Source organism: Zonotrichia leucophrys, chromosome 1 (genome assembly GCF_028769735.1).
Source record: "Zonotrichia leucophrys gambelii isolate GWCS_2022_RI chromosome 1, RI_Zleu_2.0, whole genome shotgun sequence".
Classification (NCBI taxonomy): Eukaryota; Metazoa; Chordata; class Aves; order Passeriformes; family Passerellidae; genus Zonotrichia; species Zonotrichia leucophrys.
Window position 1 is genome coordinate 29,183,894 of NC_088169.1, and position 12,167 is coordinate 29,196,060.

At 34.8% G+C, this 12,167-nt stretch overlaps 1 protein-coding gene across 2 annotated transcripts in view; it reads right to left on the reverse strand.

Moving 5' to 3' along the window:
* Positions 1–368: 368 nt before the first annotated feature.
* The window catches only part of MRPS9 (mitochondrial ribosomal protein S9), a 33,823-nt gene continuing 22,024 nt past the window's right edge, over positions 369–12,167 (reverse strand). For both annotated transcript variants that reach the window (XM_064710195.1, XM_064710203.1), the window contains exons 6-11: positions 10,150–10,232; positions 7,307–7,382; positions 4,472–4,640; positions 2,963–3,071; positions 1,942–2,111; positions 369–579 (exon numbers count right to left, since the gene is read on the reverse strand). In XM_064710195.1, coding sequence (XP_064566265.1) covers positions 488–579; positions 1,942–2,111; positions 2,963–3,071; positions 4,472–4,640; positions 7,307–7,382; positions 10,150–10,232 — 699 coding nt within the window. In that variant the 3' untranslated portion in view covers positions 369–487. The remainder of the gene's footprint in view (positions 580–1,941; positions 2,112–2,962; positions 3,072–4,471; positions 4,641–7,306; positions 7,383–10,149; positions 10,233–12,167) is intronic.

A 12,167-nucleotide genomic window follows, 5' to 3' on the forward strand; every position in this document is an offset into this window, starting at 1 on the left:
AACATCCCCTCAATTGTCAGTACTATTCTCACTGGCTTCTCAACTCCACCACAGTTTAGGCAGGAAGTTGTTGCTTATCCTCAGATACCTGTGAGCACAAAAGGAGGCACATTGAAGATGTCCAAATACCTGGTTAGGGGCTGCCTAATTTCAGAATTTAAACTGCCAAATCATTAAACAAATAAACTGATTTTTAGAAGTTATAATCCACCAACAGTTTCATAAATTGTTATTGACTTCATTGGAGTTAAGATGCAAAGTTGGCACTTGGTGACTATTTTAGATTTAGCACTCCAAATTGCACCATGATTTTCCACAATTTAAAACAAATTTAGAGTTGTTTGTTGCTCTTTAAACAGAAGACATAATAATTATAAAGGGGAAAAAAGTCTTTATTACTAAATATATTCATACAACACTTTTAAATCATAAATCAGTATGTTTTGAAATTGTGGTAGCACTTTGTCACTCTTTAAATACTCAAGACTTATCGCTTTTTCCAGGTGAATTTCCGTCTGGGTCCCTCTTGACCAGGCTTTTTTCGTTCCTTCACACGTGGGTCAACTGTTAGTAATCCAGCTACAAAGCACAGAAAAGCACCCATTTATTTACTGCTCCCAGTTACTATTACAGGTATGCTATGTGTGAGCAAATAACTCTGACTTTGACTAACATAATTTGTATCATCCAGAGGGCTAAAGGTTCAGAACCACAAAACACTCAAAGGAGTGTCATCAGATCCTCTAACTTCTCTTTAGTAACTGAACTTCATTCATATTTTCCTTTACACACCACTAAAATAACCACTCATTGTTTCCTATCTACCCATATTACTTAAGCCCTTAAAGCAGTGGTCTTCAAACTTTTTTGATCATGCAGTCCTAGCAGCATTTTTGAGCATGTACTCCCAAATATATGTATTTATTCACATATGAATTATATACAGCACATTCTTACTGAATCCCAATGGATCAGTTGCACATTCCCTGTTCTGAAGACCACTGTTATGTGGTACATTTACTTGTGAGTACAAATACATTCATATATATAAATATACTTAAAAGTATACTTGGCAATGTCCCAAACATGTTCACAATTACCTGATCTCAGTAAAGATACCAAACTCAATGTCTATTTACAAGGGTTTTCCTAGCAAGTTATACTTGCCAGCGTTGAAAGGGTACAGTCAAAGAAACCTGTTGCAAAGCATGAATACAGCTTTTGTTTCATGGCTGGCAATACAGTGAAAAAATCACAGATGTTCTGCCACTAATACAAGCAGGTATTCTTGCTACTAGTCCAGAAAGAGCATAGTTAAAAGCTCACAGTTAATAACTGCATTTGCTGAAACAGCATAGGCATCTCATCATCGAGAAGCATCAAATCCTGCAGTTATCTAAATAAATCCTATCTTATCCTAGGTAACTTGTACACACTAAATACTGCAAGAGAGGAAAGAAGCTCCCTCAGTTTGGCTAGTTGCATGCACTATGTTGCTCATTACTCTCTCTTCAAAGCCAACCCTCCGGCATTTATGTTGGAGAAGAAAACTTTTTAAAACATGAAAAAGACGCAACCAGCAAAGCAAAACAAACCACAATCTCGGTATCTTACAGCTCACTAATGTCTGATCCAAATTTATTTAGTAGTGAACACAATTCATGTTTTGTGATTCTATGTTGAGGCAATATAAGTTGGTTAACAGACCTAAAAGAGGTCATGAACAGATGGAAAAATGCTTGAGAAGTCATCCAATACGTACAGAAATGATGCTAGGAAAAAAAGTGAAAACAGTCTATAAATCAATGCACATCCCTTTCATACAATACACAAGGTTTCACTGGGATTATTTACTCAAATCTGATCCTTAATGATCCTTGTATTAATTCTGTTAATTACCAGAAACACATTAAGAAACATTGAAATAATTTCAATTCCTACCTTGCCTCATGAATTCCACCTCCTTTTCTGTCACAAAACTCCTCAAGGCTTTTGCAGAGGCTAAACGTATTGCTCCAGCCTGTGCAGATCTTCCTCCACCAGAGACTGTGCAAACCATATCATGTTTTCCAATTCTGCCAAGAAACTGGAAAGGGAACAATAACTGTTCCCTAAGGGAAAAAAAAAAAAAAAAGAAAAGAAGAAAAATTTAAAAATTCATGTGCATAAAGTTCTTTCCTATGCACATTTCTTATCATTGTATATTAAAAAACATAGTTAACTTTTGGGCAGAGATCCAGAAAGACATTGATATCTCATCCAAATCAATAGGAAATTAGCAGCTAGGAGCATATTCCAACGGCCAATGGTATGTACTTTAAGATCAGTTTTACAACTAACTTTTATTCCACTGCTTCTCTAAGGAAGCCAAGATCCACCAGCTCTGGATATTGAAACTGAGCAACCTCTCCCTTTACTCTTGAGCTTAAAAACCACAATATGAAATAAAAATAAAAATCACATTAGGAATAGAAACTTTATGTCAGCCTAATGAGAAGTCTTCTCTATATCAGACTGTGCACATCCTCCAAAATCTGAAGCTTTATATGAAAAACCTCACCTTGTTTGCTTCCACTATGTTACTGTATACCAGAGTAATTACACATGCATGCAATTTACAAATCTCTTGTGAAACACTTAGAAATGATAATGCTTATTATTAATCTTTAAAATAAAATTCAAGCCCTTTATAAGGGGACTAAAATTTAAACTATTAGAACACTCCGTCCTCTTGCTTTTTGCATCCCTTCAGAAAAGGTGAGGCAAGGAGCACAGAGCAAGGATTGTCTATCAGTAAACTCCTGAAAATTAGGAGGAAGTGCAAGACACATTTTTATGAAACACACAGGTATACAGAGACAAGAACATAGACTCAACATAGCATCAAGGTGTAACTGTATGGCATTACTTTTGCTGGAATAATTTAATTACAGTAAAATATAGCATTTCATAGTGCTCTCACCTGTCCTGCAGCACTGGGAAGTAATGTAAAATATCTATTCCATTCACTGTAATTTTTCCAGTCCCATTGTCATAAACTACTGCAGTAGCTCTGGCAGTTTTTCTTTTACCTTAAAGGAATTAAACAAAATCTTTTATGAGGCTTCAATATTCTCCAGAACTTCAAGTGCCCAAGTAATTAAACAAATCTCATCACATTCATACAGTGCCAGCTGTTTGGTTTTACAGGCTGAGGTAAGAAAAAAAATGCAAACAAAGGACAACTATCTTTCAGTATATTTTAATCAATGTCTGTTAAGCAGAGGAGAAGTGTGTGTTGGGAAACCAACCTCCTTCAGCACAAAGGAAGCAATCATTTTGATAAAGGAATTATGAAACAAATAAGACATTCTTCTTCATTTTGGGGGTGATGGGGCACAAACAAGACTGGTTTTGAACTTATTAAACCCGGTGGTTTTTCTTAAATCACATGGGTTGCATGCTCATCAAACTTCATTAACTACTGTTCTGAAGATACTACTGAAAATCAGTGCAAATTAAATCACAGTTTGCTGCTCTCACATCTTTGCTGTCATGTAATCTTGAAAACAACCCAGGTAAAGCAGCTCTCTAGCCATTCTGCCCCTCAAATTCTCTGTGACCTTTGTTCTTATTATCATCTGCTGCCTACTGCATAATACTCATAATCTCTAAGATTCCTCTTAAATGTACAGCATAAAGTGTGTGTACACATGCTTTGTCCAGAAAATCATCAGCCTTTTCTATACATATTATGTCACATTTTTTCCCTGCAATCACTCATATTCTATTTTCTATTACTGCTTTCCAGCTGTGTGTCTCTCCAATGAAAACATAACAGGCTGTGTTTAGGAGATACAGAGACCTTCATGGCTTTTGTCTAACACCCCGTCCATCTCAGTATGAATGATCAATATCCCATTGTTCATCTCTGTCCCATATTTAGAAATTTCCTCTTCACATTTTCCTAGGTGTTTGTAAATATCCAAATGCCTTGCAATTTATTCTTTGCATCTTCAAAGTTTCCCCTTGCTGGACTGCCTACAAAAATCATGATAAAGGTTACTTACTAGTCTAATCATGCCATTTTTATACTAAGCAACAACACTGTTACATCCATGGAACTATTGATGTTTGTTTGTGCAGTCCTCTACTCGTTATGTTCAGCAGTCAGCTCTGCCCAAAATTCAAAGTCCTTTTGTATCCTACACCCTGTAACCCAATGGGGTCCTCTCTACAAAGCTATCACTGTATAAAAATACATATAAAAACCAGATGATATGAGTCTGGGCCAAAAATTTGTACTTTCTGACCAGTCCCTGTCTTAACTTGGTGTTCCATAACATTACTAACAGCTATACATGCAGTATACATATATATGAGCATATAAAATGAAGTAGTGACAATTTCAGCAGTGTTGTACATTGAATAAAGAAAGCAGTGTGAAGAGGAATAAAGTCTGCATCGTTACAAATCAACAAGAAATGATTACCTTCCCCAGTGCTGAAGGCCACTCCTCGCTCGTCATGCTGCAAGGGCTCAATAAGCACCTTCTGCAACTGTGCAGGAACTTCTTTGGAAAACTTCTGTATGTACTTCTCCTCGATGTCAGCACATGGCAATGTCGCCAATTTTTGTAAGAGTTGAATAAATCTTGAATACTATAAGACAACAAGACTTCATTAAAGTATGCAAGTGTAATTGCATTTGCGAAAACTTTCTATTTTTATTTAATGGATCTTTCCTACTTCACTTTTATTGATGATTTCTGACAAGATGACATTTTTGCACCTACATGCTGATTTAAGAACAGCAAGCAGTTGCATCATTTTCTGTGTGACTAAAGACATCTAGTTCTTTCTTCAGCAAACAGTTAAACTATACTCCAAAGCATAACCAACCCCTTTTTAACAAAGGATTACTGTATTAGAATGAAGTTCATCTCACTTAAAAAAAAGAAAGAAAAAACACTGGAGGGATGTCTTAATTATTTTATTATTGTCTTATTAAAATAGGAAAAGATTTTTACTTGTTTTTTAGTAAGTCAGCATATTCCCTGATTTGGAAATAATTTTATTTCACTGAACTGAATCTCACAAATGATTATATTTCATAACATATACAAAAAAATGCCTATCTTTGGCTGTTCAAGCTGAGTTACTTTAATGTTTATGATTTCCTTTAAAACTGAACAATCAAGGTATTTAAAAATTCAAGAGATACTTGACTTAAAGGGCAACCTCTTGAAATAAATTATCCTTCGCTACTGTGTGGTTCTCCTTCCCCCTTATACCTCCCTCCAAAGTTCTTCAACATTAAAGAGTACACACCAGTGTGTTAACCCATTTGTACCAAAAGCTGGGATGTCCTGTTACCAAGTGTTACAGGCAGGAGCTCCAGACAGCTGTCACCAGATATAAAGGTATCGTACCATCAAAAAAGGATTTTTCATATAGATATCATAAACTGATTTTTGAAGTTTTTTTCACTTACAAATAGTTATTACAAGTACTTGCTCTTTTCTCCTTTACCAGAGTCTTCTCTAGCAAAAATTACTACTTTTCTTGTAACTTAATAATAGTCCCTGAAAACTACTTTTACCTAACAATATGACACCGACTTGTGGTAAAGCCTTTGAAGAGCAGAAATATGGAAATAAAAACATGTAGAAATTATAGATACTATAGAAGTAGAAAACTTGCAACAGTTCTCATTTGGAGAGTGCAAAAGGAAAAAAAATTCAATAGCTCTGAGTTTGTTTAATAATGTAAACACCACTGAAATTTTTCTTGCAGTGGCAAAAGGTAAGAATTTGAGCAGGAAAGACTGGCAGCTTATACTGAGACATTTCAAATTTATTTAAACAATATATTTTACTATAGACTCAGACTTTGTAGCCTTACATGGGAGAGGCCAGTACAGAGAAAGGTTTAGTGTAGGTTTTTGGTTGGTTGGGGTTTTTCGAAGTTTATTGCAATGTACTTTCACAGATGTAAAATGTACTCATGTACAGAATGTACTAAAACCAAGCAGTGAAGAACACCAAACTGTTTGGTTGTACAATTAGACCTGGCACTTGGAGAGGAAAAATAGCCATTCCAAATGCAGGAGCTACTGAAAATATTGAAGTCTTAATGGCTTCTACTGCAAGTAAGGTAGAGAAAGTCTCCTGAGTATTATCAGGATGGAGAATTTGCAACAACTACTTCTAACTGATGCTTATGGACCACAATCTGCTGGAAACCTTTTTATATCCCCCACAGACAAGGAAGCCATCACATGCCACTGCTCCAGATGACAACTGAGCAAAGGGCATGGTTGCTGCTGTTATGTTATTTTTGCAAAGCTGTTGTTCACAGGACAGACAAGATTGAGGAACACTGCTTCTAGGTGAGAAAACACTTGGAATGTTCAGACAAATAGAGTTACATTCCCTGGTACTGTCATATTTAAGCTTCCAAAAGCTGGCCACATAGACTGAACCTGCTGTGACAAAATCTAATGCTCTTCAGGGGACTGCAGGGAAAAGCTCTGAGTGAGAAAAAAGTGTATGACTATTAGGATGAATAGTCTTATACCCAGAGATAGATGGAAAGGATAATTCCAAACCTACAGAGTGATACAGTTGGCAGACACTGAGGAAACTGCAAAACTCCTCCCTCCCACCATATTCATACCAAGGAAAATGTAACAGGAGATATCTGTATCAAACCACAGATCTATACAGCTTTTTGTCTTGTTTCTGTTATTTGATTTTGTAGTCAATCACTAAGAAAAAGGGCTCCTTATTTCTAGTAAGCCCTCTGTGATTTTTCTACCATTACCATGTCATCCTTAACATTAAATAACTCTGTGCAGGTTAGCTATTGTACAAATCCATTGCATTTCCCCGTGTTGAATATTTACCCCTTCTCTACAATTAGTAACAGCAGTTGTAGCCCTGTCTATTTTTCATCTGTAACTACAATAAATGATTATTTCTATAATAAATACTTATAACCCATTCCTGACCACATAATTAGATAACAAGGAACAAGTGCTCTAGGTCTCACAATGTTGCCAGGAGAAAAACCAAATTATGGTAATAACAATGGAAAGTTCTTAAGAGTTCTGTATTGTGCTAGATAAAAAATGTCTACACAAGTCACTTCAAAACAACATGGATGTGACAGTGCTGTGAACATATACAGACTTCATCAGAAGACAGAAAACTCTTTTGAAGAGCACCTCCTTCTGCACAATACCTTTCCAGTATCCACAAAACACACCCAGAGTCCATATTTTTAAGACACAAGCCTCCTTAAGATAGGGAACATTAATTACTTACATCATTATCTGACACTTTTTCTAACAACATTTCTTCCAATTCAATCTTAGTCAGCCATCTGCTGCCAGCCAGGTTTCTGTTTAAAATATCACATATATTCTTCTTTTAATTAACCATGCAATAGAGTTACATCACAAAAGACCACACATACAGTCAGTCTTTGTTCAGAAATACATTTCCCATTACAAACGAAGGCAGATCACATTCCTGTAGTAAACATGAGAAGGAATACGTTAATTTTAAAAGATTTGCCTTTTGAAAGGTGTGGTAACTTCATGTATTGAATTAACCACATGACCATTATGAGTATCAGCTATGCATTATTCATATTATTGAAGTCAGAGATTGAGTTAAAGTAACACTGTAATAGGAAGTGATCTTCCCCCCAGCTTATGACTTACTTTTAAAAGCCTGCTGTCAGGAAAAATTTGGTATACTAGAAGCACAGAGCAAAATCAAAGGCAGAATGTTGAAATCAAATTCTTTTGCCACTGGTCTTTACTCTTCTGATCAATATAAAGAGCAGCACTAGCAGTAAGCATAGTCAATGTACTAACGTAGCAGTGACACCCTGTGTTCTATCTACTGCGGAATCTTGAGCTGCTCAGCACAGTGACTGCACTGATGGCAGCAAAAGCAGAAATTTCTAAGATAACAGCCTCATACAGGAGAGATGCTAAGGCAAAGAAAAATCTTGAAGTAGATCTTTGTAATATATATGATATGAAGTGACCAACTAAACAGTCATAAAAATACATACCAACATTACCAGGTAAATTTAAAGCAAATATGTAACTAGCTTCTTAAACTCCTCGGGTTTTTTAGAAAGAGTGTTTTCAGCAGCATGAAGGAAGCTGTGATTCAGTAAAACACTCCTTCTGAAGGTGTTTTTAAGGAGTACTACTTCTCAAGCATGCATATTAATGCTTTTCTGAGTCAGGACGTGAGAAAGGATTATTTAGAAACAATGCAGATATTAACAATGATTTTAAAACGCTTCCAATCCTGACCTAGTATATATAGGTATATACTTACATTTACATACTGTTACTTGCTATTTCCACTAAAGCTGGAAAAAGTTTCTTGCACGTGAAAAGCTATAAACTTGAAGTAGTTCAGATCAGGTCCTAACCCTACAGTTAATATTACAGAATGGATTCACAATAGATTATTTTCTGGGAAAAAAACCCTAAACCAAACCCCTAACTCCATGCCTCTCAGACAAAAAAAACAGCCCTTCCCACTAACCCTCTGCCTATACTTAGGAGATAAATTATCCTATCCAGACTAATCTCAGAGGAAGTACCATATCCAGTGTGAGAAGTAAGTATCCAGAATTCTTTAAATACTCGGAGCTTTATAAACCTACCAGGGAAAAAACCTTTCATCTCTGACTAGCTTTAGGTTGTTTTTCACATCAGTAAATCCACTGGCTGAGCTCCGTGAAGAGTCAGGCTATTTTTCAGCAGCATGCAGCAAGAAACTAAATTCATTTGTTTTCTTGTCTGCTCAGAACCTAACACAAATCTGTAATAAAACATTTTGTGGGTCACAGAATGCTATTTATATCATGAAGAAACATGAACTTCTGTTATTTAAGAAATTGAAATAATCTCAGCAAATTAATCCTTTCTCTTCCTAACATAAATAACAAATGGCTGAAATGAAAAAGTGACAAACCAACACGATGTGCTCCTGGAGCAATGCATAAATCTGGCTAGAAAATACACAGCAAGAACAAAGATAAAAACAACTTGGGACTGGGAAAAATAATTATACAGTAAAGCAGTAAATGCCTAAACCAAAACTTCCTAACTGCAGCCATTTCTTTTAAACACTTGCTTAACTTAATTTTCTAAATTAAAATCCTTGCAAGAAATCTCAGAAAAAATCAAGACTACACTCTAAGAGGAGCAAACAGCACCTAAAAACATATCCTGATTGGATACACCTAGAAACCAGCAAATGTAGATTTCCCATAGCTTCTGGTTGACATGGAGCTTTTCTGTCCAGTGGCTAACTAGATGAAGAGCTTGCTGTGCATACTAGAGAAGTTAAACAGAAAAAAAACAGACACTAAATTCATTCACTAATAGTGGTAATAACTAAAGAAATCCAGCCAAATGAGCTCTTTTTCTTTTCTAAAATTACTAGGTTTTGATGATTTCTGTTCAAAAGCATTAGAAGAAAAATAGTGAAATTAAGTATTTTGAGACTCTTATATACAAATATTGGTAAGCTAAAATATTCAAGAACCATAATTAAAGACTATTAAAGAGCTCAGCCTTAGATCTTGAGATTTTAAAAGCAGGAACAATGTAGTTGGCACTTTAAAAGCCCATGCTTTTTTATAAAAAGTTTACCTCCTTTATTCAAAATGCTTTAATAAAACACATAATTAGAAAAATTCATACAGAATTTATGTTTTATATATATATATAAAACATTCATATATATGAATAGACATGTTTTATATAGAAACATAGAATTCTGGATATTTTCTGTTCATTTTCAAATCACACTTCAGAACTTTTACAAAGCAAAGGAAAAAAAGTGCACAGAGAGTTTAAAGAGTAAGAGAAATAGATGGGATTCCTCTACTCTAACAATGAGAAGTGAGTGCTCCACATATATCTAATAAAATTTTTCAACATGAAATTACCATACAAATATGGTAATTTCTATTACCTTCTATTCCTTACACAAGGAACAGAGCAAAAGTCTGAAAATGTGTTTGTGGAATAGAAGGCAGGTAGCATGGGGAACTACCAGAAGTGCCAAAACAGAATATGAAAGCACATTAAGAAAACTACTACCAATATTCATTCTAATTGGAAGCTTACCTTTTTTCCTTCTGAAGAGGAAGGTTTTGAGCTGTCAGTTGGTCTTGATGTTTCTGAACATTCAGAAATTTTTCATATGTTTCCTTAAATGCATATGGAAGAAGTATTTAAATAGATTTTTTCATTCAATATTTAAATTTTGCTACTTAAAACACATGTTTAAATGGTTTTTACTTTTCAAACACTTAAAATACAGAGGTCAGAAAACAAGCAGAGCTCTGAAAAAAAAATCATGTGCAGTTAAAAATGACTGATTTTGAATTCTGCAATTTTTGTCTTACAAAAGCTTGTAAAAAAAAATCTCAGCTGTATACAGAAAGATAACTACATTTGTATAATGAATGCAACTCCAAAACATACTGCACAATAATTTCATCAGTGTATTCACATTTTGGTTTGACTTCCTCAAAATACTGACAAGGTTTAAGATGTATTTAATTTCATTTAGTTAGGATTTTTGTACATGTAGAAGTGTCAGATTTACTGGTGGTCTGCATCAGTCACAACTTCTTACCCTGGTAAATCTACATGGATACAAAGTTGCACATTTATCACAGTAAGCATTTCTGTTCTTTCAACTGTGCAGATGGACCTCCTCTGAATTTTCAGTATTTTTAAATAGCTTTCTCAAAATTCTTAGCTATATTATTATTTTCAAAAATGGTGTGACAGTGATTTTAGGGTTTTTTTTTCAGTTCAGAAACTTATAAAGACTACTTGTTCTAAAATATAACCTCTAATACTCTTAATTACAACAGTGATCCAAATGCAAAGGTAAATAGGATATTTGAAGAAATAATTATAAATTACATTGAAACAACAGGACAGTTGTACTACAACAGAGTACTTCTATGCCAAATAATTTACTTTCATTTAGGAGTGAAACAGAAAGCTTATAGTCACTTTACTATACTGTACTAATATGAATTTTAGCAAATACTACAGAGAAACAAAAGTAAGAATTAATGGGAAAAAGCAACAATAGTTTGGGGATTTTTATTTGTATTACTTAAAAAAAAACAGTAAAGAAAGAAACATGAGATATCACTATGCTGTCAGATACTAACTAATGAAATACTAGTTCTTGACATAAAACTGGGATTTATAACAGGATGCAGTGAAATATCTGCAACAGCTTAAAAATAACCAAAAAATAGAAGCCCCTTGCTTAGTTATAAACACCTACTGTTCAAGCTGATTTTTTCACTAATATAAAATACACCTGCACATACACTAAAAATATTTGTACTAAAAATGTATGAACAAAGAACAGATTGTTATCTGAGCTGCACTCAAAGCATTTAAATAGGGACAACTCACTGAAGTCTCTGACGCAGGTCACTGAGGACATTTTTAATGGCACAATAGAACAAAATATTTTAAAAATAATTCCACAGTTAAAAATCTTGAAGTACAAAATTGTTCACTTCTGAGACAGCATGAGAATTCATTTATTATAGCAGCAAGCCTTTCAGAAATCCTTTCTCTTTCATGAGGTAACTGTATCAGATAGGAACTAGGAAAAAATTTCAAATTAAAAAAAGTTTATTTATCCTCAAATACAGGAAACATTACATAAAAGAGCAGCAAGCCTATTTTCAAGTATTTCCAAACCTCACAAATAGAACCATAGTCCTCTAAGGAAACAGGATAGAGTATTACTACTGTGGGCAAGATTTATGTAACATCACTCTAGTAATCTTAACAACCTCATTCAGAGCTGAGCATTAGGCTTCAAAAATTATTGCCTATACATTAAAGCTGACACAGTTTGGTTTAGAGAGCATGAGGTGTGCCTGCACCAAGCAATTTTTAGGTATCTGTAGTTAAGTACTGGTAAAGAATAAGTATGGAAGCTTCTGTTTGGGACCACAGAGTGAGGAAAGAGAAGGGAAGGAGGGCTGTGTCTGTTCCTCAGCACGCTGGGGAGAGCTCAGCTGGAACAGTCCAGTCAGAGATTGAATCTAGTGAGCTCCGTGAGTGTCTGCATCTGGAAGAAGTCAAGCCAGGCACAAAGA